At 45.7% G+C, this 27,605-nt stretch overlaps 1 protein-coding gene across 4 annotated transcripts in view; it reads left to right on the top strand.

Annotated features, from left to right (window-relative positions):
• Positions 1 to 27,605, top strand: part of LOC120993851 (TRAF family member-associated NF-kappa-B activator-like) — an 81,482-nt gene that overhangs the window by 33,910 nt on the left and 19,967 nt on the right. For 3 of the 4 annotated variants that reach the window (XM_040422324.1, XM_040422323.1, XM_040422325.1), the window contains exons 2-4: positions 2,657 to 2,778; positions 8,309 to 8,850; positions 25,907 to 26,435. In XM_040422324.1, coding sequence (XP_040278258.1) covers positions 2,667 to 2,778; positions 8,309 to 8,850; positions 25,907 to 26,080 — 828 coding nt within the window. In that variant the 5' untranslated portion in view covers positions 2,657 to 2,666 and the 3' untranslated portion in view covers positions 26,081 to 26,435. Of the gene's footprint in view, positions 1 to 2,656; positions 2,779 to 8,308; positions 8,851 to 25,906; positions 26,436 to 27,605 lie in introns of those variants that run through there. The other variant, XM_040422326.1, reaches the window with a different exon arrangement.

The following is a 27,605-nucleotide window of genomic DNA, read 5'->3' as shown; positions in this document are numbered from 1 at the left end:
ACAGACAAACAACAAGTAAGACAAATACATACACAGACTGGTACATAGATAAAGACCAGTAAATTAAGATTTTGGTAAGGTGTGAGTGGTGGACTGGACCATTAATGGCAGGCCGAGCACGGCTGTGTCAGATGAAATTGGCGAGCCCTAGTAACTCCCTGCTTGGCCTGGTCCGCCCTATAACAAATATCCTCGGGACGGGGTCCAAAAAGCCCCCCAAGGGGTGGCCCAGACAGGAGCTCTTTACCTATATACTGTAGATGACCCTAGTAAGGCCCTAACACATAAGGAAAAGAAAATCCGTCTGGAGGAGCAAAAAACACACACATTTACCAAAAAAAGCGTAACCCCACCACAGAAAATATCCACTGAAAGGGATAAAGTGAGAGGAATACTCAAGTGTCCCGACGCGTTTCTTCAAAAAGAGTATGCCCCAGGATTTATCAGGGGACACGGGGCAGTTACTACAGTCAGGTTGCGGCTGAGTTTTTTGTATGGCAGCGGTCAGGCGTATGGCTCTAATTCCACGAACAGACTGTGACCCAGGGTGGTGGTGTCCGCAGTGGTGGGGTGACCGGTGTCCGCAGTGGATATTTTCTGTGGTGGGGTTACGCTTTTTTTGGTAAATGTGTGTGTTTTTTGCTCCTCCAGACGGATTTTCTTTTCCTTATGTGTTAGGGCCTTACTAGGGTCATCTATATAGGTAAAGAGCTCCTGTCTGGGCCACCCCTCGGGGGGCTTTTTGGACCCCGTCCCGAGGATATTTGTTATAGGGTGGACCAGGCCAAGCAGGGAGTTACTAGGGCTCGCCAATTTCATCTGACACAGCCGTGCTTGGCCTGCCATTAATGGTCCAGTCCACCACTCACACCTTACCAAAATCTTAATTTACTGGTCTTTATCTATGTACCAGTCTGTGTATGCATTTGTCTTACTTGTTGTTTGTCTGTAGGGGCCGTCGTTTTACTCCTATTATTTAATAAAAGTGATATTTTAGTAGTTACTGCCCCCTCTAGTTTATCGATATTGTTTATTGAGCAGTAATCAGGGAGACACTCCTGTCTTCTCCTGACTGACCATCTTTAGTCTTATGATATATAACACCCTATATATATTACCATTCCTACACCCTGTAACTGTCTCTAATGGGCTAACATAAATGCCATCTTATGTATTTCTGTCCAGGTCCTCCACATCGTGCAGTAATATTATTACTATGCAACTGTTATTACATGTAATTTGCCTGGTTCACCAGCAGGTGGCAGTACAAATGGCAGAGCTATAGTTGGAGAGAATGGAGCTTGCCATTCTATTCTCCCCCCTTTCGGCAAAAGTGGGCAAGTCCTGCTTCCTGCTGGAAGGGTGGGGCAGCAGTCAGTGAGAGAGTTAGTGCGAGTTTGGACAGGAGGAGAGGAGCAAGGTGGGGCACGCTCAGGCATGCCTACGCCAGCCAGAGCACCATAAGCTCTGCTGCCCATGAAGAAAGATGTCTGGAAGCCATAGGGGCCAGAGGAATAGTTATTCGGCCACCATAAGAGAATCAGCAAGAGGAAGAGTTCTTCGGCTGAAGATAAGTTTTACTGAGTGTCAGGAGGGGAACAGTCGACTGCACCCTATCCAAAGATATCAGAACAGATCATGAGTACAGAAACCAGACTTAAGCAGAATTTAGCACAGAATAAAGAAAGAAAACAAAGTTATTGAGCAAGCCTGTCAGTACAGCAGAGAAAGAGAGAAAGCAGAGTTGAGTTTGCCTGCCAGTTTATGCTAAGGCCTGCTGTAACCAAGATAAAGCCTGCCAATCGTTTAGATGAACGTTTATTCAAGTAAAACTGCCATTGAATTTCACCACAAGGTATGAACTCAAGTTATTTTTCCTTCATCCCTCAATTATTACCCCTTTATTTTGCTTCAGAGCCAAAGCCTGGGGTCCATCAGTATCCAGGTAGGAGCACTGTGACACATAAAGAGACATTTAGACCACACTACACCACTCGGCATTCCTACTACACCTGGGACGCTTTAGGGGCCCTGGGGATGGCACATTGCAGCTACAGTGCACTGCGGGCTTAATTAAGGTGGTGCAGTCTCCTAGGCAATAAAACAACGAGTGCCATTATTATTTACATTTTTATCAAAGACAACAGTTTGCACATACTTTAAATAGGTTATCTGATTATTATCAAGGTTATATATTCACATACATTTATCATAGTAACATAGTTTATAAGGCCGAAAAAATACATCTAGTTCAGTCTCTTATACTGCAAGTTGTCAGACCACTAAATGTATGTAGATCTAGACCCAAGGCCCCAAAATGAATCCAGATCAGATTAAAAAAAAAAAGTCAGACCCCACACCAGACTCTAAATTTAATTTAGGCCATAGACCAAACCAAAACATTCAAGAAACCCGCTCCTCTGCCCTGTCTGCTTCACCCCCAACCAAAAGTAACTGCAAAACTGTAACATTTACCCAAAAGGTGTTTTGCCTCTGCTAGAGGCCACTATATCAAGTTAGGTGGTGGAGGTCCTGTGGGTCACAAGTCATTAAAAGTGGATCATTAGCTCTTAAGGAGAACTTTTGAACATGACAATATCTGTGGACGTATGACTATTTGTTTAAAGTTGTCTTCCCTTATTTTCCTCTGTTTTAGGTAATGTAAAATGGAAAATGCTTTCTTGGAACTATATGAAGAAGTTAGAAAGCTGAAAATGATATGCTCAAAACAGGCTGACCTTCTGCAAGAGTTGCTCTCAAAAAAAGACCATGTTACAGGTAAGACAATGGAAATGTCAAAAGCTGCTGGTAGAGATTTATTATTACTATCTTAAATTCAGACAGAGTAAAACTACATCATGCAGCAAATTTTAACAATGGCTCACAGATAGATTTGGCTCATTTTGCTAGACAAGTTAGATAGTTTTCTATTCCTTATGTTGCCACACAGTTGGTCTACTTTACACCAATATTTAGCAATGCAATTTGCTGCACTTTAAGACTTCTCTAAACCATTTCCCTTTCTTAGACATTTTCAGAACTGTCATGTGAGGGGCATAAAGGGGGGAATGTATCATTTGCCAGTTTTCTGGCATAAAAAACTAACACACCTCGTGTTTGCAACTTTTTAAATGCCATTGCACCTGAATCTAGAATGCAAGTGGCATTTCTACACCACCCTTGCCACTTTCCAAGAAGCAAGCCTGGTGAAGGCCTGCACCTCACCATAAATTAGGTCCATCCTCCAGCAGCGCTGGTCTGTGATAAAATTTGGTGTTTTCTAATAAAATATGATTAATGCCTATGAAAATGTTAGAACCTTTTCATAGTCTCCCATACCACACCATCCACCCACTGTGGCCTGGGCTCACTGCCAATTAATTCTTATTTGTGATATTCTCATATTATGTGCTGCAGCTTAGTGAATCCATTAGCAGAGAAATAGGGGATGGCGTATGCCCTACGTGACTCATGTCATATGCCACAGTCACTGCACTACTAGGCATGCATGATATGATGGTATAGCGGGTGGCGATAGTAAAATCTCTATCACTACTACGTGGCCACCACACTCATGTTTCATATTCCTTTCTTACACTCTGTTGGCTAGGGTATTTTTGCCTAATTGTGAATCATTGGGTTGTCGTCCTTGCATTTAGATTTACATTTTACATTCAAGAAACCTGTTTTTGTTTAGTTTTTTTCTAACTTTTTCATAGACAGTGATCAATTATCTAAAATGCTTAATAAATCTTCCGCAAGTCATGTATGCCAGTTTTTAAGCACATATTGAGACAGAATTCTGGAGCATTTAGCTTGTAAATCCCCCAATATGTTGTTTCCATTGATTAATTCTAATCCTTAAAAGGGTTTCTCGTTCCTTTTATATTGATGACCTATGTGATGCACCCCTACCTATCAGCTGCAGTAGTTTAGGCTCAGATGGTAGGACTTAACAGCTCTGCAACATTTACTAGCTCCATCCACTACACACACTGTCACGACCATGGTTATGGTCGTGACTCTTTGGTTGCATGCAGTTGTCAGCGGTTTGTTCTATGTTGTCAACCACAGGTGAGGGTTCTGGGTTTGTTGCCTCACGTGTGGCTGCCGTTGGCAACATATGGTTGTTGGCAGTGTAGCAGCTGGAGCTGGTGGCTAGGCGGCTCGCTGTCACGGCATGCGGTTGCCTCTGGCAACGTGTGATTTTAAGTGTTCACTTTCTATGTTTGGTGTTAGGGAGTTTGTTCTGTGTACACTTCTCCTTTAAGTGACACTTACCTTGTCTGGTGATGAAAGGGTTAATTCCTTTTCTGGTGTGTGTGTGTGTGTGTGTGTGTGTGTGGGTGTGGCTGCTTGGGCTTTTTAGCTCCTGCTGGAAGCCAGAATTCTGAGGGGTACTCCTGCCATGCTTTATGCTGGAGTCATCCTCCTGGTTCATTTACCATCTGTCCAGTGAGGGCCACCCTTGTGGTCATAAAAGTTATGCATGATGTTTAGTTGATGTGGTTATCCTTTCTATGTTTGTTGCAGCTATGGATGTCCTGGTTACCTGTGAGTTTATGGTGTGTGCTGTGTCCTTAGTGTTTGTGTGGACAGCAGTACTGGTGCATGGGTTCCAGTCAGCGAGGCTGTGGCAGGTAGGTTTGGAACTGGTGTAGTTCACCTGCCATATCCATATGTCTGTATATGTTCCCCCTTCCTTGCAGCTTGGCCAGTGAGACTCCTGTTCGTCCGTGTCTTGGAGGAACAGGTCGTCTTACCCTGCTCCTAGCTCAGGGTTTTCCTGAGGGATAGTAGGGACCCTAGGTTCCAGAGTATGAGCCCTCCTACCATCTGGGTTGGCTCATACAGTTAGGAGTCAGGGTCAGTATTAGGGACGCGATAGGAGGTGACCTGCTCCCTGATCCTGTGGTCCTGGCCTAGCAGCTACCTGATTTCATAACATCGCACGGATGAGGGTTTCCCCCACTCTCATCCGTGACAGTATGACCACAATGGCTCCTTGCTTGGACCGACCTTCGAAAGAGGGTGCAGCATGCATCGCCATCTGCTTTTGGGCTGCATGCGCATTCTCCAGAGGGAGAGCGTTATGGGGGTTTCACCGTTAACGGCGCGGTGAATGGCATTTCCCCGCCATTCCTTCACCGTTGTCTGTTTTGGTGTCCCCTTACTTTTCATTCCCCACCCCCCTCCCATTGTTTGTTGTGCCCCACCAACTTTGCCCTTTTGTTTTGGGGGGGCTTTGAGCGGTGGGAGTGTCTACGCCTTCAGAAGAGGGCGCAGCATGTGGCGCCTGTCGCTTTCTGGCACACATGCTTATCCTCCGGAGGGAGGGTGAAAGGGGAACCCTAGTACAGTGCAGTTCTCTGTAGCAGTTGCTGTAGTGTGTATGAACTTACTCTTGTGGTTGGGTCTCTCCTAGTCCATGTCTCAGTGGTTCTCTGACTTGTGTCGATGTGGCTGGCTGCAGTCCTTGTGAGACTGGCTTTGGTGTATGCTAGTGAAGGATGCAGGCTGGCAGCGACCTGGTGGGAACCGTGACCTGAGTGTGGACGCAGTGTCAGTGCGGTCTCTCCTGGCTGTTTGTTGGCTGGCGCCCTGGTTCCTGTGTGTTGCTCCAGGGGCTGGCAGCAGTCCAGGGAGACTTGCTTTGCACTGACACTGATTCTATTACTTTTTCCCCTTCTCCTATCCCCTTGTTGGGTCCCTCTCTAGTTTTCCCTTTTTTTTTTTTTTGGTGGGGGGCTTTGAGGGGTGGGAGTGTCACAACCATGGTTATGGTCGTGACTCTTTGGTTGCATGCAGTTGTCAGCGGTTTGTTCTATGTTGTCAACCACAGGTGAGGGCTCTGGGTTTGTTGCCTCACGTGTGGTTGCCTTTGGCAACATATGGTTGTTGGCAGTGTAGCAGCTGGAGCTGGTGGCTAGGCGGCTCGCTGTCACGGCATGTGGTTGCCTCTGGCAATGTGTGATTTTAAGTGTTCACTTTCTATGTTTGGTGTTAGGGAGTTTGTTCTGTGTACACTTCTCCTTTAAGTGACACTTACCTTGTCTGGTGATGAAAGGGTTAATTCCTTTTCTGGTGTGTGGGTGTGGCTGCTTGGGTTATTTAGCTCCTGCTGGAAGCCAGAATTATGAGGGGTACTTCTGCCATGCTTTATGCTGGAGTCATCCTCCTGGTTCATTTACCATCTGTCCAGTGAGGGCCACCCTTGTGGTCATAAAAGTTATGCATGATGTTTAGTTGATGTGGTTATCCTTTCTATGTTTGTTGCAGCTATGGATGTCCTGGTTACCTGTGAGTTTATGGTGTGTGCTGTGTCCTTAGTGTTTGTGTGGACAGCAGTACTGGTGCATGGGTTCCAGTCAGCGAGGCTGTGGCAGGTAGGTTTGGAACTGGTGTAGTTCACCTGCCATATCCATCCTTGCAGCCTGGCCAGTGAGACTCCTGTTCGTCCGTGTCTTGGAGGAACAGGTCGTTTTACCCTGCTCCTAGCTCAGGGTTTTCCTGAGGGATAGTAGGGACCCTAGGTTCCAGAGTATGAGCCCTCCTACCATCTGGGTTGGCTCATACAGTTAGGAGTCAGGGTCAGTATTACGGACGCGATAGGAGGTGACCTGCTCCCTGATCCTGTGGTCCTGGCCTAGCAGCTACCTGATTTCATAACATCGCACGGATGAGGGTTTCCCCCACTCTCATCCGTGACACACACTGGATGGACCTGTAGTTCCAGCAAACTACTGTCCAGCACTGGTTCTACTCCCGAACAGCTGGTCAACATGGATACAGGGTGTTGGACCACTACCAATCAGAAGTTGATGGCCTATCTTGAGGATTGGCCATCAATATAAAAGGGTAGAAAAACCTTTTCAATTATAACTATGTATAGACAGTAGATGATATATTTACGGCACATGCATTGTAACAAAGGGATCGAATTAGAAACATAGAGAATTGACAGAAGATAAAGACCACCTGGTCCATCTACAGTCATGTGTGATCCCAGGCATGTTTAAATTTACTTACTGTAGATTTCCCAACCACATCTGCTGGAAGGTTGTTCCAAGCTTCAACCACTCTTTCAGTAAAATAATATTTCCTGACCTTGCTCCTGATCTTACCCCAGCTAATTTCAGATTGTGCTCTCTTATTCTCGTGTTTAGCTTCTTATTGAGAACACTTACCTCTTGAACCTTATTTAAACCTTTAACATATTTAAAGGTTTCGATCATGGCACCCATTTTCCTTCTCTCCTCAAGGCTATACAGATTAGGTTATTTAAGTCTCCCATGGTATGTTTTAAGACCCTCTTTACCCTTTCCATTTTATCTATATCTTTTGTAGGTGGGGTCTCCAGAACTGGACACATTATTCCAGATGAGGGTTTCTTCTCCCCAAATGCATCATTTTACATTTGAAAACATTGAACTGCAGTTTCCATTGTTTAGATCATTTATCAAGCGAAGCTAAATCTTTTTCCATGTTACAAAGCCCTCCAAGAATATCAAACCTAATACACAGTTTTGTCTCATCTGCAAACAGGGAAACCTTACCTACCAAACCTTCTTCTATATCGCCTACAAAATATTAAAAATAATAGGACCCAGGACTGATCCTTGGGGATCAGATGTCAAAATAATATATCAGTATAGTTTTATTAAAATTGACAATATTACACAATAAATGGGATTTTTTTTTTTACAATAGATATAGTAGGCCAGTGATGGCTAACCTTGGCACTTCAGCTGTGGTAAAACTACAACTCCCAAGATGCCCCCCTTGCTTGGCTGCTCTCAGAACTCTATAGAAATAAATGGAGCATGCTGGGAGTCGTAGTTTCACCACAGCTGGAGTGCCAAGGTTAGCCATCACTGTAGTAGGCTGTAGCATTCTATAATACTATATGATGTTTGCTGCTTACTTTATAAAAGCATAAAAGAGCCAAAACATATATGAAAGAAAGTAAATAATATAGAATATACTCCTCCAGTAACTCACAGTAGCTTAGTAATATAGTTTGCAAGGCTGAAAAAAGACATACGTCCATCCACTTCAGCCTGCTATCCTGCAAAGTTGGTCCAAAGTCAAGTATCCTAGACCAGGGATCAGCAACCTTCGGCACGCCAGCTGTTCAGAAACTACAACTCCCAGAATGCTCAAGTCATTTCTATAGGAGCTAAAAGAACAGTTCAGCATTTTTTCATGCAGCTGGAGTGCCGAAGGTTGCTGATCCCTGTCCTAGACCCATAGTAGTGTAAACCCCTAACATCAATGGTCTCGTCATGTTTCATGTTTCATATTGCAGAGATGCCTGTTTCAAAACCAATCCAATGCACTGACACAGGGGACGATGTATGCTCTGAAAGTCCATTCTTTAGGCTGAAAGGTAAAGAAGACCAATGTGTCGAAGCAATCAAGACCCAGGCCGATGATGTGCCAGTGCCCTTAGAAACTGAAGAAAATCCCAGTCTGCTATTGGACATAGATGTCCGGTTCCCCCCATGTGAGGACCAATATAATTTCCTGGCCAGTGTGCCTGATAAAGAAGAGACTGCTGTTGGTTTGCCGTGTGCAGAGATCACCACGGATGAAAGCAAAGTCAATTCAAACTATGCTTTGTTTATCAAAAACGACACTCCTAAATTTTTGAATATGGATAACGATGGGAGTAAAATAACCCCTGCAGGAGTATATCTTGACTTTCTTACTCCGATTAATATAGAACATAATTTTAGTTTATCAAATATTTATCAAGAAGATATACGTTTCCTGCAGTCAACAGACATATCGTTTGAAGCACTTTTGGAACCACATAAGAACTTTAATGAAGTTAAAGGACCGGCTCAGGTATGAATCCCATAGTGTATTTATATCTATGTATGTCTGCTCTTAAATGGACTCTGGCATCTTGGACCACCCCCATTAAGTATAAGAAATGATGCATAGCATACTGGACGTTGAGTTAAAAAATTTATTATTTTTATAGTCATCCATATTACCCAGGTGTGTTCCTATAAACCGGCCATGTGATGAATAGAGGAGACGAGCCCTGGAGTCCCCTCGATTGTGCCTGCACTCAGGAGTCCTCTCTATGTATTGCAAGGTTGTATTGCATGGAGCGTGAAAGGCATGCATATAAAGATAACAATTAGTGATTTGAGCATCCTGTTTACTATGTGTCCAGTACTGTAGTTTATCGTGGTGGTCCAAGGTGCAGAGTCCCTTTAAAGAGGACCTCTCCTGATGTAACTAGAGCATCTTTTCTGAGAAGTCTCTGTTGTCGTGTCATTACTCAGTTATTCTTGCTGGAGATGTATGACTGTATAACTGGATCTACATAGTCGGAGGCTATGATGACTGATTGGACTATCAGAGTGGTTTTGGACATGTCTTCTTAAAAAGGGAATAAAAAACACCCAATAAATACAATATGAATAAATAGTAGGCGAGGAATAATCGGAAATGAAATGATTCAGAGTTTTAAAGGAGTTTGCCCATCTCGTACATAGGTAGCATATTACTAGAATATGCCACCAATGTCAGATAGGTGAAGGTCCCAGGTCCTTTCTCGGGGGCATGGCCTTTTTCAGAGAGTATGTATTTTCTACTGAAGTTCTCTCCTAGCTTCTAACAATACATGCGACTGGTGGCAGATGAAGTAGGGAAATGACTCTTAAAGAGGACCTGTTGCCTCCCTTGACATGCCTAGAGCATCTATTCTTATGATTTTATGATGTGCCATTCCTTTATTATTCCTGCTAGAAGTTTGTAAATTAATTTTCCCAACAGTATGCAGTAAGATGGGGGAGGGTGTCCCTGCTCAGTCTGACATTATCCAATCATTGCTGCCAGTGTAGGGAGACAACCCCAGACCCATCTGTACCCTTACTGCAGACTGCTGGAAATTAATTTACAAACTTCTAGTAGAGATAATAGAGGAATGGCACATCATAGAGTCATAAGAATAGATGCTCCAGAATTGTTATTACATGGGGAATGCATGTAGGTACTAAGAGCCATGTCAGAAGAGGTGACAGGTGCTCTTTAAAGGGGTTGGCCCATCTCACACATTGGTAGTCTATTTCTAGGATATGCCACCAATGTCAGATAGGTCCAGGTCCCTCATAGTGAACAAGGGCGTACCACCCAACACAGCCACCCTCCATTCATTTCTATGGTAGTGCCGAAAATAGTGGCCCAGCTATTTCCCATAAAGATGAATAGAGAGATGTTCTTTCTGAAACACATTCTAGAGATGGCTGCGGGTTGGGACCCACACCTATCTGACATTAGTGCCATATCCTTGCAATAGGCCACAAATGTAAGAGTCTACAGCATTGTATGTTCTTTTATCATTCTTTTTGCAGGAACTGATCTTGGGAACAATATAATGAAAAGTCCTGTTGAATGTATTGCGTCAACAGTACCAGTGAGGACTATTAGGGCTCATGCACACGACCGTGTGCCCCGCCGTTGCTGTATTGCGGACCACATACGGCGGGTCCGCAATACACGGGCACTGGCCGTGTGCAGCCCGCATCATGGACCCATTCACTCTAATGGGTCCAGGATCCGGGATATGAGTGCTAAAGAGTGCTTCCGTGGTGCTTCTGGCTGTGTCTCCGCACCGCAAAAAAGTAGTGCATGCGCTACTTTTTTGCGGTGCGGGCAGTCGGATGCAGATCGCGAACCCCATTCAAGTGAATGGGTCCGCGATCCTCATGCAGCTGCCCCACGGTCTGTATCCGTGCATTGCGGACCACTATTTGCGGTCCGCAGCACAGGCACGGCGCCCTTACGTCCATGGGCATGAGCCCAGAGTGTGTTTTTACATACTTTTATATGTATTTTCTTTTATTTGGATCTTGATTATTATTTCATTTTATCTTTATCATTTTTTACTTTTATTAAACTTGTCTGCAGAGCCAGTGCAAGGTGTGCACGCCTATTTTATTACTTTTACTTCTTGCCTACTGTTTGGATTGGGTGTATCCAGGGGCGGACTGACCGGTCGGGCACTTCGGACACGGTCCGAGGGCCGGCCGGGATGGGGGCCCGCCGCAGAATAACATTATGTGTTAATGTTATGCCCCAGGGCTCCAGTCTTGTCGCCATTTGCGACTAGAGCCGCGCCGCAGCTCTGAATACAGCGGCAGGCACAGAAGCTGAACTATCATGTTCTTATCAGCAGCGCAGTGGAAGAGTCTCTCCCTCCCCCTGTGCTGCTGCCGCCGCGGCCAATTAGAAGAGGGACAGGGGGAGGGGCTGTGGCCACTGCGCCACCAATGAAGATAACTGAGCTGTTAATACAAATACAGGAGGCGGGTGCTAGAATCAAATAGCGGCACCCGACCTCTATGACAGGGAGCGGCACCTGAGGGGTTAACTGCCGCTGATCGCAGCTCCCTGTCATAGAGGTCGGGTGCCGCTATTTGATTCCAGCACCCGCCTCCTGTATTTGTATTAACAGCTCAGTTATCTTCATTGGTGGCGCCCCCCCCAGTATAATAAACATTGAGTGCGGCCCCCCCAGTATAATAAACATTGAGTGCGGCCCCCCCAGTATAATAAACATTGAGTGCGGCCCCCCCCAGTATAATAAACATTGAGTGCGCCCCCCCCCAGTATAATAAACATTGAGTGCGCCCCCCCCCCCCAGTATAATAAACATTGAGTGCGGCCCCCCCCCCCCAGTATAATAAACATTGAGTGCGGCCCCCCCCCCCAGTATAATAAACATTGAGTGCGGGCCCCCCCCAGTATAATAAACATTGAGTGCGGCCCCCCCCCTATAATAAACATTGGTGGCGCAGTGGGCAGTGCCAATGAGGGTTAAAAAAATATAAAAATTAACTCACCTCCTCCAATTGATCGCGTAGCAGCCGATCTCCTGTACTTTCTTCAGGACCTGTGGTGACGTCACTGAGCTCCATCACATGGTCCATTACCATGGTGATGGATCATGTGATGTATCATGTGATGAGCACAGTGATGTCACCACAGGTCCTGAAGAAAGTACAGGAGACCGGCTGCTACGCGATCAATTGGAGGAGGTGAGTTAATTTTTATTAATTTTTTTAACCCTCATTGGCACTGCCCACCATATATATTTATTATACTAGGGAGGGGGGGGGTGCACTGCCCACCAATGTTTATATATTTATTATACTAGGGGGGGGCGCACTGCCCACCAATGTTTATATATTTATTATACTAGGGAGGGGGGCGCACTGCGCCACCAATGTTTATTATACTAGGGTGTTGGGGGGGGCGCACTGCGCCACCAATGTTTATATGTTTATTATACTAGGGAGGGGGGGCGCACTGCGCCACCAATGTTTATTATACTGGGGCGTTGGGGGGGGCGCACTGCGCCACCAATGTTTATATGTTTATTATACTAGGGAGGGGGGGCGCACTGTGCCACCAATGTTTATTATGTTGGGGGGAGACGTACTGCGCCACTAATAATGTTTATTATACTGGGGTGTTGGGGGCGGGCGCAATGCGCCACCAATGTTTATATGTTTATTATACTAGGGAGGGGGGGCGCACTGCGCCACCAATGTTTATTATACTGGGGTGTTGGGGGGGGCGCACTGCGCCACCAATGTTTATTATACTGGGGTGTTGGGGGGGCGCACTGCGCCACCAATGTTTATATGTTTATTATACTAGGGAGGGGGGGGCGCACTGCGCCACCAATGTTTATTATGTTGGGGGGGGACGTACTGCGCCACTAATAATGTTTATTATACTAGGGTGTTGGGGGGGGGCGCAATGCGCCACCAATGTTTATATGTTTATTATACTAGGGAGGGGGGGGCGCACTGCGCCACCAATGTTTATTATACTGGGGTGTTGGGGGGGGCGCACTGCGCCACCAATGTTTATATGTTTATTATACTAGGGAGGGGGGGCGCACTGCGCCACCAATGTTTATTATGTTGGGGGGGACGCACTACGCCACCAATGTTTATTATACTGGGGTGCTGGGGGGGGCGCACTGCGCCACCAATGTTTATTATATTGACCTTCTACTACGCATTCTGCATTAAAAAATCCTATTATTTTCCCTTATAACCATGTTGTTATAAGGGAAAGTAATACAGTGAATAGACTTTCATCCTAGCAACCATGCGTGAAAATCGCACGGTTCAACCGGAAGGATGGATCCGGCATTCCGGTATTTTGAATGCCAGATCCGGCACTAATACATTCCTATGGGGAAAAATGCTGAATCCGGCATTCAGGCAAATCTTCTGTTTTTTTCGCCAGAGATAAAACCGTAGAATGCTGCGGTTTTATCTTTTGCCTGATCAGTCAAAAAGACTGACCTGAAGACATCTTTTCCGGTATAGAGCCCCTGTGACGGAACTCTATGCCGGAAATGAAAAACGCTAGTGTGAAAGTACCCTAAAATATTAAGTTTAAATCCCCGCTTTCCCAATTTTACATATAAAATATATAAACAATAAATAAACATATTACATAGCGCTGTGTCCGAAAAGTCCAAACTATAAAATTATTAAAAAATATCTCCTATGCGGTGAGCATTCGCCATTTTTAGTCACCTTGTCACCCCAAAAAATAGGATAGGACTGTTCTATTATGGGCCGAACGTTTCATAAAATGCGAAATGCACGCAGCTTTTTTTGGTGTTTTTTTTTTTTTTTTGCACGGATTTAAGTATCGCAATACTTTTTTATGGTGACGAAAGCGAATCAAAACTTTAGTATCTAAACAACCCTACGCCAATCTGATCGGCGTAGCGTTGTCACGATACCAAAATTTTGATTCAGTTTTGATTTGGCGACTAAAAATGTAATTTGGCTCCTAAATTTTTCAGTCCAGGAGCACTGTGCCCAGCACCCCGATTCCGAATGTTATGCTGGCCTGGTAATGGCAGCGGGGCCCGGTGCAGTCACTGTATTCTATTACACCGGGCCCCGCTCACTGTAATACTAATATTCATATGTGAACAACTTGAAATCCCCTGCGATCCTCTCCCTCTCTGTACTCACAAACTCAGTAGCAGGCCGGGCGGCAGCGCAACTCACTGCGCCTGCTCCTCCCACTTTATGAATGAAGCAGGCGGAGCCAGTGGCGTTGCTAGGGCTGGTGTCACCCGGTGTGGTAGAAAATGGTGTCAGCCATATATGGGGGCTATGGTGGTGCTGCTGCCATAGGGGGCATCCGTTCGCTCAGCAGACCCCCCTAGCAGTCAGAGCCTGGTCTCAGGATGGGCACTTCCAGATTATTTTCTGTCCACCACCACAAAACAATGGTGCTAATAGAACAGACTACACAGTGTAGCGGTATACTGTATATTGTGTGACGTCAGTGAGTTGCGCTGCCGCCCGGCCTGCTACTGAGTTTGTGAGTACAGAGAGGGAGAGACTCGCAGAGGATTTCAAGTTGTTCACATATGAATATTAGTATTACAGTGAGCGGGGCCCGGTGTAATAGAATACAGTGACTGCACCGGGCCCCACGACCCTGTATTGGGGATCATTCACTCACAGGGACACTGTTATGGGGGGATCTGTGGATGACACATATATAGCATAGGTGCTATATTTGTGTCACCCACAGATCCCCCCCACAACAGTGCCACCCACAGAGCCCCCACAACAGTGCCATCCACAGAGCCCCCACAACAGTGCCATCCACAGAGCGCCCATAACAGTGCCATCCACAAAGGCCCCATAACAGTGCCATCCACAAAGCCATGGGGGAGCTTAAAATATAACTTTTACTAATATAGTTAAAACATAGCGCCACACACAAATAAATTGTGATAATGATAAATATGGCTTAAGAGATAAGGAACAGTCTTACCATTCCGACGCAACCCTGGTTGTAATCAACCGAGCGTGGTATAGAGGATGCACCACGTCCAGGCTGGTATTTAGGTATGGTCGTTGGTAATTGCTAGAGGTAGACAGTGCAGGGAACCGATGTCCCTAGAAATCCCTGGTTGGGGATGGGGCCATTGCTAATGCGGCCCTGCCTGTCTATACAGAGTTCCTACCCCGCAAGGGGCGGCCCTGTCTGGATACCTTACCCTAAGGTAGGGAGGTGTCCCTAATAAGCCTTATTGGATAGTTCCCGACGTGTCACGTTTCAAGTGGTCTATCATCAGGGGCAGGGCCGTCTTGAGCCCTGCTGGCCACTGCCCCGAGTATCAGGCTATCAGCTACACATGGGGGTGCTGCCATGCCTGCCTGCCGGCACTCTAGGCAGCGTACTGTGAGAGCTGTGATTTTCTAGGACCTTAGATGACATCATCACCATGTGACCAGAAACCTAGCAATATTACTGGTCACATGGCTATGAGGTCATCTCAGCTCCGGTCTTCCAAGAGTGTTGCTGCAGGAGAAGTTTCCCATAATTGTGGAGCTTTTTTTGAGAAGATTACATCAGGAAAAGGTGACAGGGGCTGTAATGCTAATATACTGTAAGCTACTGTATAGTGGGGTGCTATACTGCTCTACTGTATACTATGGGGGTGCTGTATACTGTATATTGTGGGGGCTGTATATTTTGGGGTGCTGTATACTGTGGGATACTGTATACTGTGAGGTGCGGTATTCTGTATAGGTTGGGGTGCTGTATACCGTGAGGTTTTGTATACTGTGGGTGCTGTATATTGTGGAGTGCTATACTGCTGTACTGTATAGTGTGGGGGGCTGTATCGTGTGGGGTGCTGTATAGTGTATCGTTTGGGGTGCTGTATACTGTGAGGTGCGGTATTCTGTATATTTTGGGGTGCTGTATACCGTGAGGTGCTGTATACTGTGGGTGCTGTATATTGTGGAGTGCTATACTGCTGTACTGTATAGTGTGGGGGGCTGTGCAGTGTGGGGTGCTGTATAGTGTATAGTTTGGGATGCTGTATACTGTGAGGTGCGGTATTCTGTATAGTTTGGGGTGCTGTATATCGTGAGGTGCTGTATACTGTGGGTGCTGTATATTGTGGAGTGCTATACTGCTGTACTGTATAGTGTGGGGGGCTGTATAGTGTGGGGTGCTGCATAGTGTATAGTTTGGGGTGCTGTATACTGTGAGGTGCTGTATATTGTGGGGTGCTATTGTAATGACCGACGTCACGCACAGGGAGGAAAACAGGGAAAGCCCTGCCCAAGGGAGAGGGAAAGGTGGTGACCCCTAACTCACCTTGCGGCTGGCACCTGACTGCCCTGACGTCCCTAGACGGGTTCCTCACCCGTGCGGCGATCACGTGCCTAAATCCTGGCTTTCCCTAATATGAGCCCTAGATAGTGAACGGGCCGGTGGGATCGCTAGTCCGCACCACTATCACTAAGAGGGAAACACCAGGGAGAGGACAGACAAAACAGACAAACACATACACCCAGGTGGGCGACCACAATAGACCAAAAAGGTCCAACAGGGATCCGGAGGGTAGCGTTCTGGACCAACTACCAGAGAACGCAGCAACACAGCTCCAGAAGGTCAGAATAGATGTCCAGGCAGGAAGCTCTATCTCTGGCAACCAGAGAAGTGTGAGAGAGGAATATAAGGAGGTCTGGGAGTGTTGGACAAGGAACAGCTGAGGGGAAGGAGCTACGGATCCCTGAGTGAGCCAAAAGTGAGCCAAAGCAAACCCAGAAAGCTACCATAAGGAAAACAGCCCTATCTTAAATAGAGCGTGCAGCCAACCGCTGCGACTTCCTGACCCCGGGTATAACGGAGTCAGGCGTGGTTCTCGATACCCTCGTGACAGCTATACTGCTCTACTGTATACGGTGAGGTGTTGTATACTGTATAGTGTGGGGTGCTATACTGCATAGTATGGGGTGCTGTATACTATAGGGTGCTACACTGCATACTGTGGGTTGCTGTATACTATAGGGTGCTATACTGCATACTCTGGGGTGCACTGTAATGCTAGGGTGAACCGAGCCCCGTTCTCCTCCCTGCAGAGCGGTGCCCACTTCCAGCCTGAGCCCAGCTGCCCAGAGCACTGATCCTGAGCAGCTGGAGTCTTCAGAACTGGAAGTATTTATATCACTGTACTCTACCGGGTGTGTGGATTTTTTGTGTGTGTGTGTTGTGGTGGAGGCCGTGATTGCATGCTAGGGTGTGGGAAGGCGGGATCCAGGGGGCCCAAGTAAATTTTTACCCAGGGTCCAATCAATATTAAAGACGGCCCTGATCAGGGGAAATAATCCGGGATAGGTGCAAAAAGATAGTCCTACAAAAATAATATAATCAACATAAGGCCCTTAGGTTTGGGTCAAAAGCACAGAACAGGTGCAGATCTTTCCATTACACCTTCTCTGTGGAGGCTTCAGTCATGGCCGGACTGGCCTGCCGGGACACCGGGAAATTTCCCGTTAGGCCGGCAGGCCTGAGTGCCGCAAGGCCGCGGCCCTAGTGACAAGTGGGGGTGGCCGGCGGCAGGGCACAGCAGGAGATGAGCGCTTCCATTGTGGAAGCGCTCATCTCCATAGTCATCTGTATCGCCGTCCTCAGGATGGCGATACAGATGTCTATGCTACGGCAGGGGAGGGAGAGGTGTGTCCCCTCCTGTTCTTCTGATAGGCTGCCAGCACTAGGCCGGCAGCCTATCAGAGGCCGGTGCAGGCGGCGTGATGACGTCATCGCGCCGCCTGAGCCGTAAAGAGAGGGACACAGGCCGGAAGAGGCCTGCATCGCATCGCTGGAGGTAAGTATAAGTGTTTTTTTTGTTGTTTTTTTATATAGGTACAATACTGGATCATGGTAAGTGGGGGCTACTGGCACATAAGGACGACTACTGGCACATAAGGGGGGCTACTGGCACATGATGGGGGGAAACTGGAATATGATAAGGGGGGCTACTGGCACATGATAAGGGGGCTACTGGCACATGATATGTGGGCTACTGGCACATAAGGGGGGCTACTGGCACATAAGGGGGGTTACTGGCATATAAGAAGGGGGGGCTACTGGCACATGATAAGGGGGGCTACTGGCACATGATGGGGGGGCTACTGGCACATAAGGACGACTACTGGCACATAAGGATGGCTACTGGCACATGATGGGGGGCTACTGGTACATAAGGGGGGCTACTGACCCATGATAAGGGGGGGCTACTGGCACATAAGGGGGGCTGCTGGCTCATGGGGGGCTATTGGCACATGGGGGGCTATTGGCACATGATAAGGGGGCTACTGGCACATGATAAGTGACGGCTACTGGCACATAAGGGGGACTACTGGCACATAATAAGGGGAGCTACTGGCACATGATAGGGGGGCATTCTGGCTACTGGCTCATGATACGGGGGCTCTGGCTGCTGGCACATGATGGTGGGGGGGCTCTTATTACTGGCACATGATTGGGGGGCATCTATGGGGGCACATCTTATTGGCACATGATTGGGGGGCATCTATGGGGGCACATCTTACTGGCACATGATTGGGGGCATCTATTGGGGCACTTATTACAGGCAAATTATTTGGTGGCACTACTGAGGCTAAAAAGAAGGGGTATTTTATATGGGGGGCTCTGTATAGGGGCATTTTATACTGGGACACATTATGGTGGGTACTATGGGGAAGGGGGAGGAGCACTATGGGGTCATCTACGGGGGCACTGAGAAGGGGTATTTTATATTGGCACATTATGGGAACATTAGCTCAACTGGGGGCATTACAAAGGGGTATGTTTTGCACATTATAAGGAGAATTATTACTACTGGGGGGGGGCATTATGGTGGGCTTTATTAGTCCCCCATGGTATGGCCCCCTAGTAGCAGCACCATCCTCTCCCTGCTCTGCTATCCCTCTGCCCCTTCTCCAAATCCTTATTATGAAATCTTTCTCATTAGGATAAATTACAACATCAGCTCCGCAGAGCCCCCCAGCCAAAGTGTTGAAGTGGTGTCCGAGATCCCCAAGGGCCAAGCCAAGTAACTGTAAGTTTTCATGTGAAATATGTTTGTTTGTAGTTGATCTTTATTATCGACTTTACATTGCAGATATTTTTTTGCAGCATATGGGTGAAATTTTATAAATATTTTTATTATTTGGTCGAAAGGCTCATTGGGGGGAGGGGGGATTGTAACAGGACTGCCGTAGAATATCTAAAATAGCTGGTCAAGTAAAATGTTCCATGCAACAATCATTAAATAGGTGGCCAACAAAAAAGGGGCGGGTCAAAGGGCGTGGTAACACACTGTCTGAGCATGCTGAGAGTTGTAGTTTTGCAACAGTTGGAGGCATCCTGATTGGGAAAACACTGTGATAATATGAACAATGGGGGCTCTACAAAAGAGCTATCGTGGGGCAAAGTTCATATTCGTGTTTACACACGTGTTTTAAAATGAATGCTTTCTCCTATTATAAACAAGTAAGTAATGACGCAATGCTGTCGGGCTGGTATGCAACTTTTTCCAGGGCTGGTTTTTATCCCCAGTCCAGCCCTGGCTTCACTACTGGTTTTGGCTCAGAATCACTGATGGAAATAACTGACCAAATAACTGAAGTGTGAACTCAGCCTAAACGGGTCTTTGGGATTACTATGCACTACCATACAGCAGACTGGCACTCAATTATTGACCAAATATATGTAGGTCAAAATTGGGGAACCTATATGAATATGCAGGGGTGGGATTAAAAATTTTAACAACAGGTTCCCTACTCCGTGGTGGACGCGCGGCGTCACGACACATGTTTACATACACCATATACATGGTACACATACATAAATACACCATATACATGGTACACATGCATAAATACACCATATACATGGTACACATACATAAATATGCCATATATACACTACACACACATACCACCCCCCGGCTGGATCGGGTTGCACAGGCTGGCGCATGCGCATTGAAAGTCCCTGTGTGGAGCGGCAAGGTCATATTTGGTGGAAAAACTCCCTTTAACAACTGGATCTGGAGAACCTGAGGGAACAGGCTGAATCCCATGCCTGTGAATATTTTAGAGATAGGCTGGATTTAGCATAGCAGGCCTGTGAAATTCAGTTGATTTTAGGCTATTTTATGACATGCAGTGACTACTGCTGTAAAGAGACAACTCAGGAAAAATAGTTTAGTAGCTCTTCTCTGAACTCTCTCTAGAGTATCTATATCCTTCTGGAGATATGGCCTCCAGTACTACGCACAATACTCCAAGTGAGGTCTCACCAGTGTTCTGTACAGCGGCATAAGCACTTCACTCTTTCTACTGCTTATACCTCTCCCTATACATCCAAGCATTCTGCTGGCATTTCGTGCTGCTCTATTACATTGTCTTCCCACCTTTAAGTCTTCTGAAATAATTACTCCTAAATCCCTTTCCTCAGATACTGAGGTCAGGACTGTGTCAAATATTCTATATTCTGCCCTTGGGTTTTTACGCCCCAGGTGCATTATCTTGCACTTATCCACATTAAATTTCAGTTTCCAGAGTTCTGACCATTCTTCTAGTTTTCCTAAATCCTTTTCCATTTGGCGTTTCCCTCCAGGAACATCAACCCTGTTACATATCTTTGTGTCATCAGCAAAAAGACAAACCTTACCAGCGAGGCCTTTTGCAATATCACTTATGAAGATATTAAACAAAATCGGTCCCAGTACAGATCCCTGTGGAACCCCACTGGTAACATTACCTTGTTTTGAATGTTCTCCATTGACTACAACCCTCTGTTGTCTGTCACTCAGCCACTGCCTAATCCACTCAACAATATGGGAGTCCATGCTCAATGACTGCAGTTTATTGATAAGTCTTCTATGTGGGACAGTGTCAAAAGCCTTACTAAAATCTAGATATGCGATGTCTACTGCACCTCCACCGTCTATTATTTTATTCACCCAGTCAAAAAAATCTATAAGATTTGTTTGACATGATCTCCCTGAAGTAAACCCATGTTGTTTTTCATCTTGCAATCCATGGGATTTTAGATGTTCCACAATCCTATCCTTTAATAGGGTTTCCATTAATTTGCCTACTATTGATGTCAGACTCACTGGTCTATAGTTGCTCGATTCTTCCCTACTACCTTTCTTGTGAATGGGCACGACATTTGCCAATTTCCAATCTTCCGGGACGACTCCTGTTACTAATGATTGGTTAAATAAATCTGTTAACGGTTTTGCCAGCTCACCACTAAGCTCTTTTAATAATTTTGGGTGTATCTCATCAGGCCCCTGTGACTTATCTGTCTTCACCTTAGACAGCAAACTTAGAACATCTTCCTCTGTATAGCTACAAGATGAATAGGACAGCAACAGCATTAGTAAGTTGGAATTTCCAGCAGCCTGCAAGCTAGAGACTTGGGTTTTGCTATGATTTATGTAAAATATGAAAATGAGACATCATACAGTACAAGACAGTACCCTTCTAACAAAGCTAAAACCAGCCCTGTACCACACATGGGTCCAGACATTCAATGCTCCAATTGCTTTGCTAGATTATATTCAGCCTGGCTGCTAAGGGTGTGTGTCTTTTCTGCTGCAGTTCTCTCCCTGTAACTGTCACAGCTTCTAACAAAACATATGGATGGTGGCAGTTGAAGATTTAATCTGAGCATGTCTGACCAGCTCAGTGAGACGGACAAAAAAATAAGGAAAAGAACAAACAGCAGGTGGCGCTATACAGATACATTTTATTGAATAGCTCACTGGCTATACTAAATGTTTAATTGTATGCAATTACAAAAATATTCAGATTCAGGTGCTGGTTTGAAAAAATGCAGAATATTTTTGTGACACAACCCCTTTAAGTCAAAAGTTGGTATCAGTTTGGCTTATTTTTTTGCTAAACAAATATTTCTACCATAGAGCCAAAGTATCCAGTGTTTAGCTCCTCTAAGTGAAAAATTAGAACAATCGTCATTTGTTTCTTGCTACTTCTTTTCTACTCTTGCTGGATCTGTATTGTCGCGTACTATACGTCCTTATACAGATGGTTGATCTTGGTCTCTGGGAGTCTACCCTTTACTATCCTGCTCTACCTATAAGTGTAGGACAGAGGTACACAAGACACCTTGTGAAAAAAATACTTGGCACCTATGTGGGTCACAGTCGCCACTACCCTTCTACTGTACCTTGCTTGGTTCCCAACCCCCCTTGGTGTAACATGCACGTTTCATATTTTTCTAGACAGCACCAGAACAGCTCTAAGCCATGACAAATACAGTTCCAGTCCAGTACCAACTCTGTAAGGATTTCTAGCTACATTTGTTATGTAACACCGCAGTCTGAACAATAACTTACAAGTGGAAAATACAGTGGTCCCTCAAGATACAATGGCCTCAGGATACAATATTTTCAACATACAATGGTCTTTTCTTGACCTATCTTAAGTTGAAACTAGACTCAACATACAATGCCTCAGACTCAGATCCAACCCATCAAGGTCACTTCTCTGGTATAATAGCTGGATTAGTTGCTAGTTAGCAGTTATTCCTGGATGTTATATGTCAGGACCTGTTTTATCTGTCTTAGTTATCTGCTTATATTTCTTAAATCTTCATTTTCTTTCATCTTGGATGACGTTTTGGGGCTTTGGAACCGATTACTCGAGTTACAATGGTTTCAACATACAATGGTCGTCCTGGAACCAGGGCCGGCGCCACCAGTAAGGCGACTTAGGCAGTCGCCTAGGGCGCCATTTAGCAGGGGGCGCCAGTTGCAGTGTAAAAAATAAATTAAAAAAAGTTGGTTATATAAGTTCGGCCGGCCGGTGGCGCCCCTCATGCTGCGCCTCCTGAGCGGCTGAGCGCTTGCCGCTCTAAAGAATCTCCGGCCGCCGGCTCAGTGCTGCGCAGCCTGCCTGCGCCTGCTGTCATTCTGTGTCTGCTCTAGTGTAGCGTGGCCGAGCTCTGTTCGGTCCGCGGTACAGGAGCTTTTGTCTCCTGTACCCGGCCGGACTGACAGGAAGTGCTCACTTAGTGTGCACTTCCTTTCAGTCTGGCCGGGTACAGGAAACAAATGCTCCTGTACCGCGGACCAAACAGAGCTCGGCCACACTACACTAGAGGGAGAGGGCTGCAATGAGAGTGACAAGGAGGGGGGGGGGGGCTGCAATGAGAGTGACAAGGAAGGGGGGAGGTCTGCAATGAGAGTGACAAGGAAGGGGGGGGCTGCAATGAGAGTGACAAGGAGGGGGGGGCTGCAATGAGAGTGACAAGGAGGGGGGGTTGCAATGCGAGTGACAAGGAGGGGGGGCTGCAATGAGAGTGACAAGGAAGGGGGGAGGTCTGCAATGAGAGTGACAAGGAAGGGGGGGGCTGCAATGAGAGTGACAAGGAATGGGGGCTGCAATGAGAGTGACAAGGAAGGGGGAGGTCTGCAATGAGAGTGACAAGGAAGGGGGGGCTGCAATGAGAGTGACAAGGAAGGGGGGCTGCAATGAGAGTGACAAGGATGACAAAGAAGGGGGGGCTGGAATCAGAGTGACAAGGGTGGGGGGGGCTGGAATGAGAGTGACAAAGAAGGGGGGGCTGCAATGAGAGTGACAAGGAAGGGGGGGCTGCAATGAGAGTGACAAGGAAGGGGGGGCTGGAATGAGAGTGACAAGGGTGGGGGGGGGGGGGGAATGAGAGTGACAAGGGACGGGGGGGGGGGGGAGAAGAGAGTGACAAGGGAGTCCTCTGAGCCAGACCAAGAGCCAGACTGCAGCCAGAGACCAGATCATTTTATTGTCCTGGTGGTAAGTAGACAATGCAATATGTTTATTATGTAATTGTTTAGTTATTAATACTACATTGGAGACTAATTTACCTCACATTTAGGGTCCATTCACACATCCGTGTGTGTTTTGCGGATCCACAAAACACGGACAGCAGCAATGTGCGTTCCGCATTTTGCGGGCACTAAGAGAATATGCCTATTCTTGTCCGCTATTGCGGACAAGAATAGGACATGTTCTATTTTTTTCAGGATCGGAATTGCGGATCCCATAGAAATGTATGGGTCTGCAATTCCGTTCCGCAAAAAGAGACAGCTACAAGAAGCTGGATTAACACTAAGGGAAACATAGCAGTTCTTTTAATTTAAAAGCTGAGAAAGGGGTGGAACATATGTGATGTCATGATATGGGCAGATCATCTGATAAGGGGGGGGGGGGGTGCGGCAATTTTTATCTTGCCTAGGGCGGCAAAAATCCTTGCACCGGCCCTGCCTGGAGCCAACTAATATTGTAACTTGAGGGACCACTTGTACTTTTAAATGTCCAGCTACCGTACAACACTTTAGATTTTCATTGCAATTGCTCAGGAAAAATAATACTTTTTGGTAGTAGAATCTGTTCCCCGCGAGCCTGCTCATCGGAGAGGGGATATTGCAGTAATATCTCATTGCAGTTTTCCTCTCTCCTTTAACAGAGCAGTTATCCTCTTATCTAATCTCCCAGTCTCTCAATCTCTCTCTTTTGGCCACCAGACAAGCTCTTGGCATCTGAGTACAGGCCTCCTGCCTCTGCAGCACATGCCCCAATACTAGCTCCTCATGTGGTCACAGCCACACTCCTTGTACTTCCTTGTCCTCCTGCCTTTAATCACCTCCCCCCACACTCCTTGCAGGCTACGCCATGGCACAAATCTCAGCACCACAACACTACTCTACCTCTATCAGGCCCTGCCGGCACACACGCTGACAATAGCACGACAAAGACACAAACTGAAACATACAAGAGGGGAAGAGACAACATCAACACCAAAGGAGAATGAGAGGGGCCCTTACATGCTTTTGCCTGACTGTTAGAGGTACATCAGTCTCTTTCTATGGATATATACTGTATGTAAAGTCATGTTCTTTAAATATCACACGTATTAATACAACTACAGTATGTACGTTATATAATGCTTGCTTTGAACTAAATGTGCTGTCTTGAAGCCCACGTGTTTGCATTATTACATTCAGTGCTAACATATGGGACACACTTTGACGTCTGTGAAAGGATTATTGGAATATGTGATTCTAGGGTCAAAATGCAGCTTACTGTTGGTGATCCTCTTTAAACAAGCGGGTAGTGTACTCCTGACATAGGATAAGTGGACTTGATCATGAACCACTGCAAATTCTCTGATCACTCATCCACAGAGTATACTGTACATTTCAGGGATTTAGGTTTAAATAAGAGCATTACAATGTTAGCTATAAGCTCTAGTTCCATTAAGATACTTTATCGTATCTCCATTGTGAATATATCAATAATTAGAGTTGGACTTGTCTTCCATCCACAGCTACATTATGGAAAATTCTGCAGTTGAATACTTTGACTCATTGTCGTCGTCCCACACACACCTATCCCTCACCCACAACAGATGTGCCTAAAAGGATTTTCCAAGATTTTTACACTGATAACCAGTCCTCTGGATAGGTCATCAGTATCTGATACGTAGGGTCTGACACCCGGGGCCCCAACCGATCAGCTGTTTTGAGAAGGCACTGGCACTCCTGTGAGCGCTGCGGCCTTCTCCAGGCTCACCAAGCACAGCGCCGTACATTGTATAGCAGCTGTGCTTGGTATCGCTTTCACACCCTATTCACTTGAACGGTGCTGAGCTGCTCCTAGGCCACGTGACCGATGAACGTGTTAGCAATCGGCCTAGGAAAAGCAGAGAGAAGGCCAGAGCACTCACAGGAGAGCCGGTGCCTTATCAAACAGCTGATTGGTGGTGGTCCCAGGTGTCGGACCCCCCACAGAACAGATACTGATGACCTATCCTGAGGACAGGTCATCAGTTAAAAAATCTTTTAAGCCATTAATTTGGTCTAATGCCTATTAATCTTTGAGGAAAGTCAGTCATAATTCACACAACATTCTGGTAGACGGATGGATAGAAATATAGACAGACAGACAGATGACGCGTTTTTATGTATATGTAATAAAGATCTCTAACATTTAAGTAAATCATGTCCTGTTTCCTGCAGTCTTCATGGAGTCCAGGCTGTCTGTCAGAGGATTTTCCTTGTAGCCAACATGTCGATGTCAACTCAGATGTTGGACTGAGTTCTCAGATATGTGAGTTCTGCCATGCAGTATTTCCAGCAGGAGCAGCGACTGGAGGAGAGTTTCTTGGACACCTCGCTGGGCACATGGAGTGAACGTCATCCTCAGGCCATTTATTTAGAACATTTATGAAGTTGGCCTATCATACAGTAGAAATGAAAAATCGAGATATTAGCAAATATCTGTCTCAGTTTTGCACCTTCATGTAACCTTCATTACTTGGTTTTTAAATCACATCCTGCAACTGTTTATGAATACATTAGTAAACCTGTTTGGTTTATTGAAATGTTCTTCAAATGCTGGTCCATTAGACATGCGTGTATTAGTGAAAATATATACAAATACATCTGATAATAGGATGAAATAATAGGACTGTACAGAAAGATAATGTATGTAAAAGCTATGGACACTTTTGGGCTAAATTTTATTCCATTGGCTGTATTATGGGATAAAACAAATTTGCAATTGTTTTTATTAAAAATGCTGCTCTGTCTTCTGCAGCCTGCCTGTATACATATACATTGGAGGCTGCTCAATGCCATTCAGTGTGAAATCCATCAGATGAACTGCCTTAATGAACTGCCTTAATGAATACTTCTGTTCAGTTTTTACAAAAGAAAAAGGAGAAGGACCTCCACTAGAAAGAATGACTAATAAATCGTTTGATGCATGTATCTTTACAGAGGAACATGTTCTAAGTTTGCTGTCTAAGGTGAAGACAAATAAGTCACAGGGGCCTGATGAGATACACCCAAAATTATTAAAAGAGCTTAGTGGTGAGCAGGCAAAACTGTTAACAGATTTATTTAACCAATCATTAGTAACAGGAGTCGTCCCGGAAGATTGGAAATTGGCTAATGTCGTGCCCATTCACAAGAAAGGTAGTAGGGAGGAATCGAGCAACTATAGACCAGTGAGTCTGACATCAATAGTAGGCAAATTAATGGAAACCCTATTAAAGGATAGGATTGTGGAACATCTAAAATCCCATGGATTGCAAGATGAAAAACAACATGGGTTTACTTCAGGGAGATCATGTCAAACAAATCTTATAGATTTTTTTGACTGGGTGAATAAAATAATAGACGGTGGAGGTGCAGTAGACATCGCATATCTAGATTTTAGTAAGGCTTTTGACACTGTCCCACATAGAAGACTTATCAATAAACTGCAGTCATTGAGCATGGACTCCCATATTGTTGAGTGGATTAGGCAGTGGCTGAGTGACAGACAACAGAGGGTGGTAGTCAATGGAGAACATTCAAAACAAGGTCATGTTACCAGTGGGGTTCCACAGGGATCTGTACTGGGACCGATTTTGTTTAATATCTTCATAAGTGATATTGCAATAAGCCTCGCTGGTAAGGTTTGTCTTTTTGCTGATGACACAAAGATAGGTAACAGGGTTGATGTTCCTGGAGGGAAACGCCAAATGGAAAAGGATTTAGGAAAACTATAAGAATGGTCAGAACTCTGGAAACTGAAATTTAATGTGGATAAGTGCAAGATAATGCACCTGGGGCGTAAAAACCCAAGGGCAGAATATAGAATATTTGACACAGTCCTGACCTCAGTATCTGAGGAAAGGGATTTAGGAGTAATTATTTCAGAAGACTTAAA

The sequence above is a fragment of the Bufo bufo genome, chromosome 3 (genome assembly GCF_905171765.1).
Source record: "Bufo bufo chromosome 3, aBufBuf1.1, whole genome shotgun sequence".
NCBI classification, from domain to species: Eukaryota; Metazoa; Chordata; class Amphibia; order Anura; family Bufonidae; genus Bufo; species Bufo bufo.
The sequence above is the reverse complement of the archived record's forward strand: the minus strand, read 5'-3'. Positions and strand labels throughout refer to the sequence as shown.